The 18,158-nt window shown below is 39.3% G+C and overlaps 1 protein-coding gene across 3 annotated transcripts in view; it reads right to left on the bottom strand.

Annotated features, from left to right (window-relative positions):
• Positions 1-18,158, bottom strand: part of PHACTR1 (phosphatase and actin regulator 1) — a 301,935-nt gene that overhangs the window by 120,542 nt on the left and 163,235 nt on the right. For all 3 annotated transcript variants that reach the window (XM_053979775.1, XM_053979759.1, XM_053979766.1), the window contains one exon: positions 2,690-2,854. In XM_053979775.1, coding sequence (XP_053835750.1) covers positions 2,690-2,854 — 165 coding nt within the window. The remainder of the gene's footprint in view (positions 1-2,689; positions 2,855-18,158) is intronic.

Raw genomic sequence — 18,158 nt, forward strand, 5'->3', positions numbered from 1 at the left:
GAAAGGTTTTTTTGCTCATTGACTGCTGAATTGTATTTTAAAATATTCATCTCTGAATAAATAAGTAGATCTCTTAGTCTGATAAAGATATGGATACAAAATGTTAGCACTTGGAAATACCAAGGAAAAGGCAAACTTTCAACCTTACATGTCAGCTCAACTCTCTCTTTCTTCCTGTCCTCTCCCAGAGAAGAATCTCCCATTAATTTCAGAGGAAATTTCATCAGATTAGGCCATGTGTTTTGACCCTTACCACTTTTGACATTAAAAATAATTGAATCCATTGTTGCAACAAATAAGGGCCTAATAAAATACTTGTATTTGTATCTATTTTTTTATAATTACTGATGTTCTATGCAGGTGGGAAAGCTTGGGTGCGTGCCTGTAGGACACTAATGGGAATGTTTTTTTTCCAAGTGTCACATTTATCAGTGCACTAGAAGAAAATAAGCCAGTATTATGAAGTTTCATGCTGGCTCTCGTTATGCCATCTCACAAGCTTGTCCTTTAATTTATTATAAAGATTAAATACATTTTCTCAATGAGATCAGAGGTACTAGACAAGAGGTCATGGAAATGCTGTCAGAAAAATGCTAGTTTTCCATGTGTCAAATCTTTTGTACTACACATCCAAGGTTCAACCAATGCTTCTTAATTGCTGGAAGGTCTTGTAGGGTGCTGGTGGATTCCTGTTCCCCAGGGCTGGGGATGATGGAAACTGTGAGGTTCCAGCTCTCGCACAGTCCAGAAGCAAATCTCTATCCCTGCCTTCTACAGAGTGCCTAGCAAATTTGACATCCTTGTCAATTTTGCTGCAGTTAGTAGCAGGGGAGCTGACAAGAATGCCATTTTTGCAGAGCAGCTGTAGGATACTGTTAACTTACTAGAAATAAAAAAAAATTCTTAAAAAAAAAAAGAGAAAGGTTTTGGATTCAACTGAGATCAAACTTGGTACTGTGACTGACAAATGTTCCTGGAGACTCAGCTTTTAAATTGGTTTTTCAGACACTGAACTTACTCTTACTAGGGTATATATGCTGGCATGTCTGGTAAAACTTCCTATTCCGCTGACAAGAGAAAATACATGTTTTCAGTCTGGTTTTAATCACTGTGAACTTTCCAAATATTTTGGTAATGGGGCAAATCTTAGCAGTACTTCTTGTAATGCCCAGAGTGGACTATGGAGCCATATTCCATCCAGGTTCAAACCAGTCAGTCTAACCACAGCAGTATGCAGCTCAGCCTCATCAGCTGGAGCTGCAGAAACCATAAAAATCAACAGTAGGCAAGCTTTGGCAACCCATGGTGCCTCCTGAACAGCCATGGTTATTCTCCTAGTTGTAACCAATAAGGCAGCATGCTGAAACTAGATTCAAAGCAGCTGTCACCACAGTGTCCATATATCCCTAAGAACTAGATGGTTTTCATGGAAATCCTACTACACTACATTACGGTTATGATTGATGCAGAATATGAAAGACAAGTCTTTCGTTTTGCAGAAAGATGTCATTTTTGGTGACAATAGCTTTTCAGCTGTCAAGTCAAAAAATATGATCATCACTCAGAGTGATACAGCCATCTATTCCAGTTCATTAGTTTTTGGCTGATGAATCAGAAAGCAGCCTAAACAGCACACAGTAAAGAACTCATTCAGGTACAAACTCTGAAAACACTTATTCTGCATTTAAAGTCATTCAAGAATTCACATAGTAAAATGAGATGGCTCACCCCATTATGGGCCACTTTCAGGAGTACAGGATTTGGGGTGCCACAGGTACACCCAAGTAGTGCCTAAAACCTTCCATTGTGCAATACACAGGGCAGAAAAGCAACTGGATTATAACTCAAGTCTCTTCTGACACTTGAAGTAGCAAGATACTGCTTCCCTTCTAGTTCTAGTGAAAACAATAAGAAATCTGGAGTAACTCCATGTTTTCTTACAGATAATCCAGGCTAAAGACTTGCAGAACCAAATGTAGTAATTATTGGCCATCATGAAAGAACAAAGAAAATAAACTTTCTAAATAATATGCATCAATGCCTGCATCTGGGATTCTTGCTCAGACCAATTTACATTATAAACCCACATTTTTTCAGTTTTCCATATTTTTTTTTTAATAAAAAAGGGTATTGTACTGGAAGTGCAAGAAAGCAATGGTGAAAGGAGGGGTGTGGCAGGAACTGAGATTCGGTTTTCTCAAAAAAACAAGGGACACATAATTTCTGCTCAATGGAATGAATAATTTCTGGTTATACAAATTACTCAACACAATGTCAACTTCTTTATCCTGTATTTTTCTCACTCCTTTATTAGCACTCACAGGAGCTTAAATGTGGCTAAATTGACCACTAGCATTATCTTTTCATACTGCTTTTCCCTTTATTCATAATCCGCTGAATTAATGTTCAAAGATTTCTTCTGGGTAAGGTTCTAGCTCTAGTAGCAGAATCTGAAAATATAGCTTTGGTGAGCTGCTGATTTAATTGTAGTGCACCCAATGTGTCACTTTGGGGTTTTTAAAGAAAAAGTTGGTAACAAAGTTGAAGATCTTCTCTTAGAATATGATTAATCTCTCCAAGCCAAGCTTCAAGAGTTGAAATACATATAAACTGAGGCTGTATTATAAATTTTCAGCCTTGATGAGCAAAAAGTTCCAGATTAATAAACTGACCCCAACGCAACTGTTACCTGCTGAAGTGTGCTTAAATTTTTCACTCTTCTTCTTCCTCCATTTCCATGGCTTAAAAAGTCTCCCAAGAGTGGCAAATTTGCTCCTTCTTCTGATTGGAGGCGTGTGAGTCCCAGGTACTAGAGAATCTGAACGCATTGCAGCCAGTCTTTCCACCTCTTCAGCTGTAATTTCAGCAAGAAAAAGAGAAAAACACAAGGAAGGTGGGAAGTGAAATAAATGCTTTAATAAGTTATCAGAAAACCACACAGATGGCCAAAATTTTTCATGGACACAGAGAAGAGTAATAAAGAGTAACAAAGTTGTAGTCCTTCTTATTTTAACATTCTTTTATTTTCTTTTAGTGAAATCATTAATCTATTGTAAAGAACAGTAGTAACAAGAAGATTCAATGAGAATATGGGTTATTATGTTATAAAAGTTATGACTTTTAACAAATTGTTCTACATTGCTCAGGACAACTGGCAGTTCAGCCATCAGCCATTCCTGGGGAAGTGTGACAGAGAATGGGAAAGAGAAAGCTCAAGAAAAAGGATTCAATATAATTTAAAAGAAATATTACTTTTTTTTTTTATTGCAATGGAAAGAGACATTTAATTTAATTAATATTTATTAAGAGCAAGGACCCTGATAAATAATGACCCTTTAGTACCATTACTGTGTCCATTAAAATTGCTTGGATTACATAAAGGGGCTACATTAGGAACCTCCTAGTGAGAGAGAGGGTGCTAAAAAAAATAATAGAATCATAGAATTGTTTGGGATAAAAAAGACCTCTAAGATCGGGTCCAACCCTTAACCCAGCACTGCCAAGTCCACCCCTGAACAACATCCCCAAGTGCCAGATTTACACATCTTTTAAATCCTTCCAAAGATGGTGACTGCACCACTTCCCTGGAAGCTGTTCCAATGCTTTACAACTGTTTCCATGAAGAAATTTGTCCTAATATGCAACCTAAAAGCTCCCTAGTGCTACTTTCCTAGGCCATTTCCTACCACCGGTTACCTGGGAGAAGAGGCTGACCCCCACCTGGCTACCCCCTCCTTTTTGGTCGTTCTAGAGACCTATAAGGTCCCCCCGAGCCTCCTTTTATCCTCAGAATCTCTCCTGGCTCAGATATTCATGGTAAGACCTGTGCTCCAGAAACTTTACCAGCCCTTCTCCAGCACCCCAGTGTCTTTCTTGTAGTGCGGGGCCCAAGTCTACTCCCATTTTTCTGCCAACTCACTGCCCTCCAATTCTTATGCTTAGCTTTTAACATTTAAACTTTTAATTTTGGATTTTAATAGAGTCCCCACTTAGGGCTGAATTCCCTTGAAGGGGATAGACGTTTTTCACTCAGCTTCTGTTCTTAAGATTTCAGTTATCTGCAACATTTACCCTGTAATACTCATGATAGTCTCATGTAATAGTTTATCATTACATGATAGTTTATCATGTGATAATCATGATAGTCTCAATACTGGAAAAAAAAAAAAACAAACAAAGAACTTAAATTACTCTTCCTACCTGATGAGAACAAGAAAAGTCTGGAGATGATCACTTGATATAGTTATATTGCATGGCCCCCCTGTCTCACATTTGTAGGGCAAAATTTATGCTGATAGTTTTGGGAAATAACATCTCTGTCATTAGAGGCACAGAGAAAAGAAAGCCAGGACCACAAAGAAAGCACCAACAGAGGGAAGGTACCAGCAATACGAGAGGTTATCTCTGTGCCACAGCTTCATAGTTCAGTCAGCAGAGAAGCAGGGGTTTTGTGTGTGGTTTGTTGTTGTTTCTTTTTTTTTTTTAAGTTTTTGTTGGTGCTTGTTTTGTTTGGGTTTGTTTTTTGGTTTTTTTTTTTTTTTTAGGGATACCATTTCCCAGACTTGTGTTGTAACGTGACACTGCCACTAACACTGATTTGAGTGGTCTGCACACACAGTCCAGATCCATAAAGACAGGATGCAGACTGTCTTTGAAGACAACAGCCTGCTCTGAAGACAACAGCCCAGTGTTTCTATTCACCTCTAGTATTTTAAATATTAACCTCAGTCATGAGCTTGAGCTCAGGAACCTCAGCAAGAACACTGCTTTGAAGAGATGATCACGCCCACTCCACACTGACAGAATCACCAGAGATTTTGGCTGGCAAATTCTTATGTATCTCAATGGAAATTTTTTCAAGGCTTTAAGTGAGCCAAATTTAGGTTGGTTTTCATGGGAACAGCCAGAGACGCATTTCTAACACAAAAGAGGTTTCATTATCAGAACTCCAACTGAACTACTATTTGAGTCCCTCAGGTTTTTGCAAGAAGGTTGGTTATTATGTTATTGCTCTCTTGTTTGTTTTGAATATTAACATGCAACATAATCCTTTTTCCTGTAAAATATCAATGCCAGATACAGCTGCCTGTAACTTTCCAAAGAAGAAAAAGCTAGCCATCAAGATACAGTGAGCCCAGATATTTCAGTGGAAATGTTTAAAAACGGCTATTCTTTGGGGCAATAAAGAGAAAGACAGACCTTTCTGAGAACATCTCTTTTCAATTTAAAGCAGAGGGAATAAAAGATAATCCGGCCAAAGCATTTCATTCTGTTCCAGCTCTTTGTGCCTGACTGCCTGGAGAAATACCTTCTTATCCAAAGAACCCATTACAAGGCTCTGTCCTGTACAGGGGCTGGGACATGCTGTATCAAGGCTGGGAATTGCCTGGTTATGCTGAATAAACCATATGGGTAAAAAGAAGAGGAAATCAGAAATTTCCTTATACTTTCTGATTTCACTGGAACCTAGTGGGCCTTGAAGACCAGCACAAGGTACAGACCACTGCCTTATATATGCAGATCCAAAGGAACCACTCCTTTCCCCTTCCTCCATTTTTGAGATGCCTCTAGTTCAAGCATGTAAGATCCCACCGTGTTCCACTGCTGTGATTTTTTTTAGAGATGCTGCTAAAAGCAATGGGCTGGTATTGTTTTTGGTGTCTTATTTAGGGGATGCAGGAAGTGGCCTGTTGAGCAAACTGGGAATGACACACTACTGTTGCTGCTGAATTAGGCTTCCTGCTAATAAACCTATAGCCAAAACATATTGAAATTATTCTTGCTGCTCACCCTCTCTCCTTTTTGCCATTACTGAGCCAAGATCTCTGCTACTCAAGTGCCTCTGTTATGAAATCTCAGAGCTGCAACAACTTCTCTTTGCTAGCTGGTCCTAACTCGTATTGCTGAGGCCATTCCTAAAGAACCAACACCCCTTAAAGACACTCTCCTTTCACAACACAACTCTGTCTCACACCAGCTGTTCTCTCACTGCCCCTGGGGAAGCTTTTCCCACTCAGGGTAAATGAGTATGGATTTACAGTCAGGCAAAACTAACAGTGGAGTCAAAAAGATTTCACCCAGAGGGTGGGTTCACTGAAAGCCAAACACAGTGTCAAAACCATTTCCATATTTTGCCTGCTCTTCCCTGAATTTCAGTATTGTCTTACACACAAATCTGTGGCCTCAGAGTCCTGCAATGCCTGGCATCAGTCATGATAGAGTCCCTTCTCCTTCATCCTCTCCAAACACACACACAGTTCCAAGCTAATGCAAGTAACAGCTCTTTTTCTTTCTCATTTGCATTTCTCAGAAAGACATGATTTTTTTCATGAGAAATGCTCTCAATAGCACTGCTAATTCAAAGCATAATAATCACTGGCTAGGAATAAACCACATTAGCATAAAGCCATGACAGTTTTAATACAGCAAGAATAAAAGCACACCACGATGCAAGAAGCAAATGCCAGAATTCTGCGCTCTTCTCTGCTGCTGCATCTTTTGCTCAAGTTGGCCAGGTTTCTCTGCCTTTTTGGCTCATAATAACTATTGACTGGCTGTGGGCTGCGACACCCACTGCTGACAGCAGGCTCCGTAGGCTGATTTCACACCTTTACTGTTCCCAAAAAAGTACTTGCAGGAATGGAAAGTAACCCAGACCTTGCACTCTTTTTTTTTTTTTTTTTGGTCTTCAAAGAGGAAAGCAGTCCCAGCCTGATCAGTCTACTGAACTGGGAGAGGGAACTGCCGTGTGCATTAGTACCTATAGTCAAACTGCAGAGATCTCATCTTGACGCTGGTGCCACAAACACGATGTTTACGGGTCACAGGTGCTGCTGATACTCAGTGCTTTTGGGAACTTGTTCTGATTTTTTTCCAGGATATGAGAGATCTTTCTGAGACACAAAGAAATACTGGGACCTGCACTTATGGCAAGAGGGCTATGCACTCCCCTCCCACTTTCTTCTGTCCAAGCTGTCATTTTAGAGCTAGCAATGGGGAAACTAAACCTGAGAGTTTTTCATAGGCTGTTTGGCTGTGAGACAGCTCTCAAGATTTTACTGTAGTTCTTAATACTCCTGAAATTCATATAGATTTTATATAGGGCTTAAGAAAGACTTGGAGTTTTAATGAAAAAAACCCACCACAAACTGAAGTACTTTGCATCCAAGTAATATAAAAAAAATAAATTACATGTTTGAAATATATTAGAAAGAAAAGAAGAGGCTAGGCCATCTTGAACCTGTTCTGTATGATCTAATGATTTTCCCACATCTTTCAGTAGGGTGTTGATTTCCAGAAAGTCCAGTAAGAGACAACATAGGGGTTGCTTACTTTTTGGATTTGAGAAACAAATCATGCAGATCAAAAACCCTCCCACAGACAACATAACTTATGAAGTTTTCCTGGAGAATGACAGCCAGTTTTGTCATTCCCACCACTGTCTGGGAATCACTTAATCTATTAATGTTGCTGATATATAATACCATAATATCCAGCTCCCATTTTAGAGAAAAAAACCACTATTACAGCATTTGGGTACAAAGAGCAATTTCATTGCTGAAGGCTGAAGCCCACCCATCCCACTGATGGTCTTTAATATTACCTTCCTCACTGGTAATCACACCAAGTTCTCTCTTAGAGCTTTTCTTAACACTCATTTTTCATAATCAGACACATGATTATCTTAATCAAAAGGAAATTTACTTCACAAAGTTATATTTTAATTCTTCCTAGGAAGCTCCAGTAGCTACTTTGTGCTTTCTGTTACATTTATCAAATCTGTAGTAACAGGCTGAAAATTATCTTGGCCCTAAAGATGCAATTAACTAAATGTGTCATATTATTCAATGACAAGAACTCTATATAAATAAAACCCCCTAACATAATGCTCCTCATTGCTAATCCACATCCAACCAGTCTTTATTCTGCAGATAAGTTTCCAACAAACTCCTGTTGCAAGGTTTCTTTTGAACTTGCACACCAAATATCCTTCACTTCAGACTGCATGGACCTTATTCTAGCAGCTTTGTTCAACACAAGATGCAGACACACCATATGTCTTTTTGAAATGACAGGAAACCTGAATAACTCCTCTAATTGCTGAGCACTTATGTCTACTCTTTACCCAAATGGGAACACTTTCAATTAAAAAAACACCTTGTTTTTCTTTCAGGAAAAATGGTTTATTTTCTGCTCTTCTATTATCTTATGTTCAGTTGTTTCCCTTTAATTTCCTTTTGCACCTGGAATTAATTTCCATCAGCCTTGCCTTTACTATGTGAATTACCCATTTAAACTTTTCCTAACTTCACAAAGGTTTGCTTTCCAATGAAAGACAAGGCATACCACGCTGCAGTCTAAATGCAGTCTTGCCAAATGAGGATGATTACCTATCTGGTGGAGAACAGCTCCCACTGGAACTATGCATTTGCAGTGGCAGTGAGCTGGCATAGTGATTTTATGAGCCATGAAGAGCCTGTCACTAGCTTTCCTCTGCATGCTAAGCAGCACTCACATGTTCCAAACCCCTGACAATTATTCCTGCTCCCCAGGTGTGCAGCACTTCGCACTGTGTCCATGAATGGAGCCTCTCATCTCTAAACCTTGCCTGTTTCAGCACAGGTACCACACCATGGTACAGCTCTACTCTCAACTACAATCTCTCTATCACAGTCTATTTATTTCTCTTGTTGGCACAGAAGTGCAGAGAATAGTTTTGGAAGCCTAATCCCTCTAGGACCCTGCTTTTGACTCATCCCCATTTTGATGTAAAATGTAAATTATTCATGCTGATTGCTGATCTGAAAGCCACTTTTTTAACCTCTGCAAACTACACTGCACTAAATGCATCACCCTCAACATGTCTTTATAGATATGAATTCTCTCAAAACACCAAGTATTTTCTGTATACTTGGCAGTATACAAGATAGCACATAAGATTTTCACTTGCAACAAAAACAACTTTATCAGGTTATGTCACCAATAGCTATATAATCTCTTGCTATAAACCTGTAACTATAGAAAATAACAATTTTTAGATTGCTTTGATATCAACTGTTTTGTGTATCCTTTATTGCTCTTATTACTCACTAGGTTTTCCATTTTTTATGCATTTATTTCATATAGATTCAAGATTAAATCAAATAAATAGTACTGTAGCTCATCACTGTCATGTGCCCAGACACTGGAGCAGACACCACAGCTCTATCCTGGGCATCACACACAATGTCTGGAGACTCAGCAGCTCCAAAATAGGACTCAGTGCAGTTACTATAAGTGGAACACATCCAAAAACCAACCAAGAGAAAAACAGGGCCAGCAAAAGCAGAAGAGATCTCACACTGTTCTTGGGGCTACCGTTCCATAGGTACCAGGAATTGCTCCAATAAAAAACTTCAGCTTGAAAGGAAGGGATATTTTACCTTCCTAATTGACAAGCAGGGAGGAGATGCACAGTTTGCACTTTTAAGAAAGCAGAGGAAGTAAAATGAGATACAAGGACTTTTCTGTTAGAACAGGCAGAGAACTTATTTGTGAGAAAGGAGAATCATGGGGTCACTTTCATCTTCCCCTTGAAAAGGCTTAAGCCCATGTCTCTGATTTTCCTGGGGAACGTTACTACTCTTTATACCATGATGGATGAAGAAACACATCTATCCTACTAAAACTATTATTTTAAAGAATTCAAGACCTACTGGGTTTGAAAGCATTAGTGATAGTTAGGGCACTGATCTGCCAGCACAAACACCCTTCTTCCAAAACTATTCCTGAGCTTTACTGTGGGTTCTTTACTGCTTCACTTACGTATTGAAAGAAACTACTGTTCACAGCTGTGATTTGTTGAGAGCCTGATCCAGTCCAGTTCTGTACAAAGGAGAATAAAGAGGAGTGAAGACGCTGCTTCTCACTGCCCCCTTTTTTTTTTGCTTCTGGTAGGGGATCTTCTGTTTGAGGTATGAGGAGAGAGATGAGAGAGGTGTGGTGCTGTCTCCTACATCCTTTCCCCAGAAAGCAAAAGCAGGAGAGTAAGGATGGTAGATGGAGCCCTGTTAGCAGAGCTTGCTGGGCATCCAGGGAGAGGGATCCATGTTTCACCCTGTGAAGAGCTGCCATAAAAATCTCATGTTCTGGTGTAAATGTCAGCTACAAGCAGAATTTCCCATCTATGGCATTGACTCCGAGGTAATCACACTGCCACACTAAAAGCTCACCTGGCAGAGAGCATCAGAAGAATACTACTCTTCAAACCTCCTTTAAAGGTATTCTGCCAAGAAGGAGATTAAATCTCACGTCACCAAAAAATTCAGAGGAGAAAGCTGAGCACAAGTAACACTCACAGAACTACTGCAATTCCAGGCTCTAACTTTATGTAAAACAAATGAAATGCTATGAGGCAAAACAGTTGCAGTGGGGTTTGTGACTCTTACCTCATAAGTGGGCATCAACCACTGGAACATCATTAACTCCTCCAATACATGTTGAGTTGGTTTGGGCTGGGATAAAGTTAATTTTCTTCATAGAAGCTAGGTTTTAGATTTGTTATCAACACTGAGAACAGCAAACCCTGACTGACCCAAGGGGTATTCCAGACCATAGAGTGTCATGCTCAGCATATAAAACTGGGAGAAGAGGAAGAAAGGGGGAGATGTTTGGAGTGGTGGTGTTTGTCTTCCCAAGTCATCGTGATAGGGCTCCCTTTTCTGGGGATTGCTGAACACTTTCCTGTCCATGGGAAGTAGCAAAGGTATTATTTTTTCTGCTTTGCATCTGCACGCAGCTTCTGCTTTACCCATTTAACTGCCTTGATCTCAAATCACAAGTTTTCTCACTCTTCCACTTCTCTCTCCCTCATCCTGCTGGGAAAGAGTGAGTGAGCAACTGTCTGGGGCTTACTTGCTGACTGGGGTGAAACCATGACACATGTGGACAGAACTAGGCACCATGGCTCAGGAATCCTAGATGGATCCCTGCAGACACTTGGGTTGTTAAGCTATCTGATTAGTTTTTCAGTCATCCCAAGCTTATAAACTAGAGTTAAGTCTCACCCATCATAGCTCAAGTTTTTCCTGAAAGCCAAAGCTAAGGGCAACAGAAGATGTCTTCCTTCCAGCAAATCTTTACCCATTCAACAAGAAAAAATGGAAATTGAAACCCAGGTACCTTCAATTCCTAAATATATCCTGGTGAAGAAACAGTGCACAGCATTTTTTCCTATGCTTGTTTCAGCTTGCTAGTGATTGAAACTGTCTTCTTGAAGGAGCTGGTAATGATTATATTTTCATTGTTGGATTTCTCTCTTAAACCAGCCTGAATTACAAATTCTACTTAGCTGCAAAACACAAAGCAATCCAAGAAAAGGATCAAGTCCACGAAAGCCCATGGGTTGCTCACATTTTGCTAGGCTTCTCTTAGTGGGTGACAATTTTCCTAATCACCATGTGGACAGAGGAAGACACAGTTGCTCACATAGCAGAGCACCTTGGCTCTATCAGCCCTCACTGGGAATCAGAGAAGTTCTCCATCCTTCTAAAAATAAACCACTAGTGCAAAAGGCTAGCTGTTTATTTTGAGAAATCCCAGAAAAAAAATGAATAGTTCTAAATTTCTTAGGGGATTTCTGGTGGACTAAACAATTTCTGATATTTTTCTTCTGGTGTTCTTGGAAGTAGGCATATCCAATATTTTATTTTCCTAAAAATGTATGCTTTAGAAGGCACATCTTTATATTTTTCAGAAAATTGAGAGAGGCATGTCCTCTTATTAAAGGTAATCCTATTCAGAAAAAGGCACTGCAAACATTAAACTTCCTAAATACAATGGTACCATCTCACCACTATCATCATAAAGATAAAAAATTGAGTTTTTAATTACTGCAATGGTTGGGAGAAGAGGAAAGAAACAACCTCATTTAAGAGCTAGAAAGTTCAAACCATTCCCTTGTAAACTCTGTATTCCTTCCCTTAGGAAAAAGAAACTCTGTTTCTGCTCTTTAAAGAAGTTGATACGAAGTTGGCCAAGAGGAAAGGAGTAATTATACCAAATGGCACATTGATAATGAGCCTAAATATGAGCTTTAAAACCTCCCTCAGTAACAGCCTAGCAAAAAAATGTGTTTCGTATGTTCTCTGAAAGGAGACAATCTGTATCCATGTTCAGGAATTTACAATAAGTACTAAATACTTTTGCTTTGAGTACCTAAGTGCAGCAGTACCTATGGTTATAATGAGAACTTTTTTGTTTATTCAAATGACAGTTAGTTTAGGCCCTTACAGTAGAGGCTTGAGTTTTAAAGATGAATAGTCAAATGGGACAAAAACATCCACTATTCCTTTAAGGTCATGAATAAAGCATGGAAAGTTGTTGGCTAAAACACACTGAGTTTTTCTGTATGTTTTTTATAGTTATGATTTCACTTTTTTTCCACCATCTTTTTTAGCATAAAGTTCTAGGGTGTTTCATGGTTGCTGAGCTCTGCAGGATATTGCTCTTGCTCAATACATTTATAGGAAACTCTCTAGTTTCTAAAAAGCTGCTGCTACCTTGAAAAAAAAGGTGGTGCCCACCAGGTAATCAAATTGGTATATCTACCTAAGAAATGTTATAGTCAAAGGAAGGACCTATGCACGTAGCTTCAAGCTCATGAATTATTCCAAATCCAGCACTCAGAAACAGCTCAAAAAATGAGAATGGGTTTAGATCAGAGCTAAGGAAAAAGATACTACAGGGAACCAAGAAAACACTATCATAGAAAAAGCTCTGAAACAATGCTAGCAGAAAGAAATTAATGAAATCCTGATTGTAGCACAGTGAATGACAAAGGTCACAAGGAGTCAAACTACTTTACCCAAACTATCTAGTGACTGGCCAAAGTTGCTAAAGGGTCCTTTCCAGAATGCTAAAATTTACCTCAAAGAAATCGGCAGAGAAGAAGACATTAGGACATGGTGTGTGACGAGTGCCTTCCACTATATTGATGGGAATGATGCCTTTCTGTGGTGTTTGAGAGAGGAACCAGTGGCATGTTGTGAGCTGCAAATGGAAGCAAAGCATTCAGCACTACACTGGGATGTGCCTATACAGAGTCACTTGGCCATGAAATTGGCAGCAAAGTTCATTTTCCACATCATGAAGGTAACTGTGATAGGCATCTGCAGAATGTTTTATTTCAATTCAGAAGAAGGATGAAATTCAATCAAACTCTGACATTTCTTACAATTTAAACAAAGGGATCTCTTTTTACCCCTTCACTGCTGGTATTGGACAAAGCAACAAACTAATGAAATCTGTTTTGCCTACATGCTGAAAGTTTCCTTTCAAAATCATCAAGATTCTGCTACCAAGCAGATGATTAAAAAAAACCCAAAAAACCCACCAAACCAAAACAACAAACCACAAGTACAACATAAGTCTTTCTGAGCATTTCTTGGCAATGAAAGAAATGCTTTTTCTATATAATCTACGGGGAACAGGTTCTCTTTTAGGAGAAGTATGTACATGATGTCCTAAAAGAATCACAAATCCCTTTCTGTCAAGTCAAATGTTATATGCTCTTCCAACTGAGCTGGAGTATTTGCCCCACAAACCTAATATTCAAAAATCTCTTTAGTTAAACAGCATTTTTGTTTAAATTCACAAGTCAGAGACTGTCTTGAACCATGACATCTGGCTGAGTACACCAAGTTTTAGAAGGCTTATGGTGGTGTTCAGATTGAAAAATTTCCCAAGCATTTAGTTAAAAAGGGAGGAAACAAGAAACGAGGTATGTGACTGTAGGTACTAACACACAAACATATAAAAATGGAACCTGGTATACATGTCATAATAATGCAAAAATCTGAACTAAATTAATCATAGCAAGTGAAGAACACCATTTGCTTGGTAAGTACAGGGAACTAGCTCAGAGCTGCTGAATTCTACAAGTAATGCCTATCTTGACATAGGTCTGTATTTTTTAAAAATTCATTTATCTCACGTGGCCCAATGGCCAAATAAAGCTGACAAAATGAAAACCAAATGAAAACAACCCCAAAGAAAAAGATAACCAAAAAGTGTCCTTCTTGAGCCTCTACGCAATGCCAGCAAATGTATTAATAAACTGATGTCTGTCTTGCTGTTTAGTGAACTGCCTGTTCTGCCAACTTGAGATGAATAAGAGAAAGAAGCACCAGTTCACTGGAACTACACAATCTCCCTATTTTCTTTTAGGCTCATGGATTTCTATGCTCAGCACGAGCACATTGAGTTCACAAGGAAAATGGCATTTGACTCAGATGACAAAAACACATAGAAAAGCAAACGCATGTTCGTAACGAGAGTCAAATAATATAGGGGAAATGCTGTCCTTTTTTAAATGAGACACACAAGAAAGAAAGAAGAAAGCACCTTCTGTGTTCTAGCTTCCAAATGCATATGACTTACGGGGTGGACTTTGAAGGAGAGGAAGCTGAGCCTCATGAGTCCCTCCTTTCTTTACCATTTAGGTATCATGCCTAATTCTCTTCAATGCATGCTAGAGGAGCCCAAGTTTGCCAGCTGCAGAGAGCAGACAGTCAGAAACTGCTCTTCTCTATTCAGATGCTGGAGCAGGCAGCACATTCTGTCTTAAGTGCCATGGCAGATCGCTGGAAGACAACTTATCCTCATGACTATAAACTCACAGACAATTATTTTGGGGTTGTGAATATTAATGAAAGCTTTGCTCATCTCACTCCTCTACTTCTCAACAGGGTGCAATTCAGATTCAAATAGGCAAAGTTCCACACAAGTCTCTGCACCTGGCTTTCCATTCAGGGTGAACCCAAATTTCAAAACTATTCATCCAATAACACCAGTGTGCTAGCATTAGGAAAGCATCCTGTTTTGCTGGTGTATAGGAGGAGAGGGATGAGGTTTTTCAAATTCTGGTTTCACTTCTGGTTCAAATAGTTTCCACTGTCCGTCCATCCATCCATCCATCCATCCATCCATCCATCCATCCATCCATCCATCCATCCACATGTCTGTGCATCTACACCCACATGCCTGTGCACCTACACTGCTGACTGTTCAGTCTGTGCATCTGAATTTTTATCAGTGTTGATATTTTAAGCAGCTTGATAAGTAAAATGGGAAAGATAAGATTCTATAAATCACTAAAGCAGCATGACACACATACCCTTTATATGAGTTCAATTTCAGATGATACAGAAGAAATAACATTTCTATATTTTATTTATTTACTTATTTTACCAAAAGCAAGGTTGATAAAGTCTCCATGTTAAAAATAACATTGGAGCTGCACACATACAGTTTCAGATAGTATAGGAATATTGGAAACGTCAAAATAACTGCAGCCAATGCATGGGGTAAAGAGAGATAAAGCTGGTGCCATAATCCTTATGACATGGCTGCTGAGATTAGAGACCATGTCTAACAGGCCCTATGGATGTGAATATATGGATCATCAATACTTTGGAGAAACTTGCTAATACAGAGACTGTGGATGCAATAGACCACAGTGGCATTTCCAGGCCTGGCTCATTTGTCAGAATGTAGTTAATGAGTATATTAATTATTTATCCTAAGATCTCCAATGCATTCAAGTCTGCTTACCAACATTTCCATCTGTTTATTCTTGAATCTGTACTAAAAGGATAACTAACACCAAGATAACACTAATTGTGTTGCAGCTGAACACCCCTTAGCCTACAACTGAAGATAAAAAGTAGTCATCAAAATTTCTAAAAAAACTTAGATGTGGCAGCAGCTCTCTGGCCACAGAGAGAAACAGAAAACTTTCCCAGGCATCATTCTGGGAAAGGCTGTGAGAAGATAGAGAAAAGAATGAGAAACAATTCTTATATTAACTTGCTGCACCTGGTATTGTAAAGATGGTTTCTTAATTAGCCAATGGTGATGGTGTTTTGATTGGAGGACCAATTAGGTCCACCTGTAGCAAACTAGGGTATAAAATATGGGTTTCTTAATAAAAATGATCAGCCTTCTGTAAATGTCTTGAGAATCTATGTAACTTATTACTTGGCTGGGGACCCAGTGTGCTGACACTTAGACTCCTGTTTCTTGCCATGACTTGATAGTCTCAGTATTTCCATCATTACACTTCTGTGCTTCCAGAAGGTTTAAAATACCAGTAGTCTCTGTTTTTTTTCAAACAGATAATCAACTTCTCTTAGGAAGCAAGGTGAAATAAAAATCATTCTCTGCTACCTAAATCTCCCAAGATAAATTAACCAATTGGATCCATTTTAATTTTATTCCCTGCACTTCTATTGCATGAAGCCATTAGACTAATGGCCTGAAAGATGTCATGCAAAAGATGACAGAGTGCAAGATCCGTCTCCTAAGTAGTGATGGGGAGAGTGTCGACTGAACTGCAGCACTAAACCTGTCATCCTAGCCTTGGGCTGCACAGCTCAGTGCAGGAGGAAGGAAAGGGAAGATTTGAAGAATGCCTTACATCCTTTTCAAAATGACCCAATCAATATATACGCTGGGCTCTCCCTGCACAAGAGGCTGTACATCCTAAATTGCAACCCTTGGGATCTGGGGATCCAGTAAGTCATGGAGACTGAACACTTCTCCTGGTTAGGGGCAAAGAAATGGGCACAGTAATAACAAACAAAGTTACACAAACCAAGTGCTTGAAGCCTGCAGGTCTCTTGCCCTAGTTTATGCCCTGACTAGCACACTATAAATCATAAATATGCAGAAACCTGCCCTCCTCTTCTCTTTGGACGTTTTGGACACAATTTTATTTTTGGGGAAGGGGCATTGGGGAAGGCTGGGGAAATGTTTGTCTTTTATTCCTGAGTTGTATCTTTAGACTTTAAAAATTTCCACTGTCTATGCAGAGGAAATATGCAGAGGCTGTCAGTCAGGTCTGGCCATCTCTCATTTGTGGTTTCTCTCACTTGGGATGCAGAGCTTCCTTTCAGGGAGGAACACTGCTTCTCCATGAGAGCTCTTTCAACAGCACAACTTAATGTTGGCTATGGCACTGTGATTTTGGGCATGTTTCAGGCAGGGTAGCCTGCACATTACCAAGCCAGAATCTATGTCTAGTGGTCCCAAAGAAGCTGCAGCAGGTGATTTTATAGTGGCCAATTTTATCTTTGATTTAAATTATATAATGTGCTCATTGTTTCTCAGAGCAACAGAAATAACTCATCTTTTGAATCTAATAGTCTCATTCAAAGGCATAGACTCTGCTAGATTTGCCTCATCTTCGGTAAGCTCAACCCAAAGCCAGAAAAGTCAGTGAGAGATGACAATGACATGATCAAACATTATCTTAGTCCTCTCCATCCAATCCTTTCTGAGACAAGGAGACTAAAAGCAACAGACCAGTGAAGATTCATGTTACTTCACAAGAGCAAAAAACCAGCAAGAGGACAGTTTTCCACCTCACAGGGATGGCAAGAACATAATTGTTTTCTGAGAAGCGTGCAAATCAAAGTCACAAAGGAGAAACAAGGCCTCCAAGTGTGTCCCAACTTCACCCCTTTGCAGCTTTGCTGCATTCATTTAGGTAATGGCAAACATAACAGTACCCTCCAGTTTTTAAGAAAGCCACTGAAACACACAGACAAAGCTGGCTTAACCACTGCACACTTGGGTGCTGCCCTTCAGTTATACCAGTCCCTTGATGCTGGGGTTTGGCTAATGGATTTGGGATGGTGTGTGAGACCTGGCGTGATCCATTAAAGAGACTACAAATATATCCAATTAATCTTATACATCCTGGCAGACTGTTAGCAAGATGGTACTGCAGATACTTATACTGTGCTCTTGAAATTAGATTCTGGCTTATTGTGAGCTGAATAAGGTGTCAGCAACAGGAAGTCAAATTTGGTATTGTCTGATTACAAACAAGAAGACCTTATAAGATAAAAAGGAATAGCCACGTATTTACTACCAGTCACTGAAATAATCAAGACATAAAATCTTACAATACAAAAACTGATGTAGAAAGCCTACCTCCTCTGCTGAGGGAGCAGAAATGAATGAAAATGTCATAAATACAACTGTATACGCAAAGGATAGGTTTTGCTCATCAGTCAAGGAGCCCATAAATGAACTCTGCTGCTTTTAATGATATGATATATAAAGAAAAGAAAAGCCAAAAAAAAAAAAAAAAAAAGAGAAGAAAGGAAGGGACA

This window comes from Vidua macroura, chromosome 1 (assembly GCF_024509145.1).
Source record: "Vidua macroura isolate BioBank_ID:100142 chromosome 1, ASM2450914v1, whole genome shotgun sequence".
Taxonomy (NCBI): Eukaryota; Metazoa; Chordata; class Aves; order Passeriformes; family Viduidae; genus Vidua; species Vidua macroura.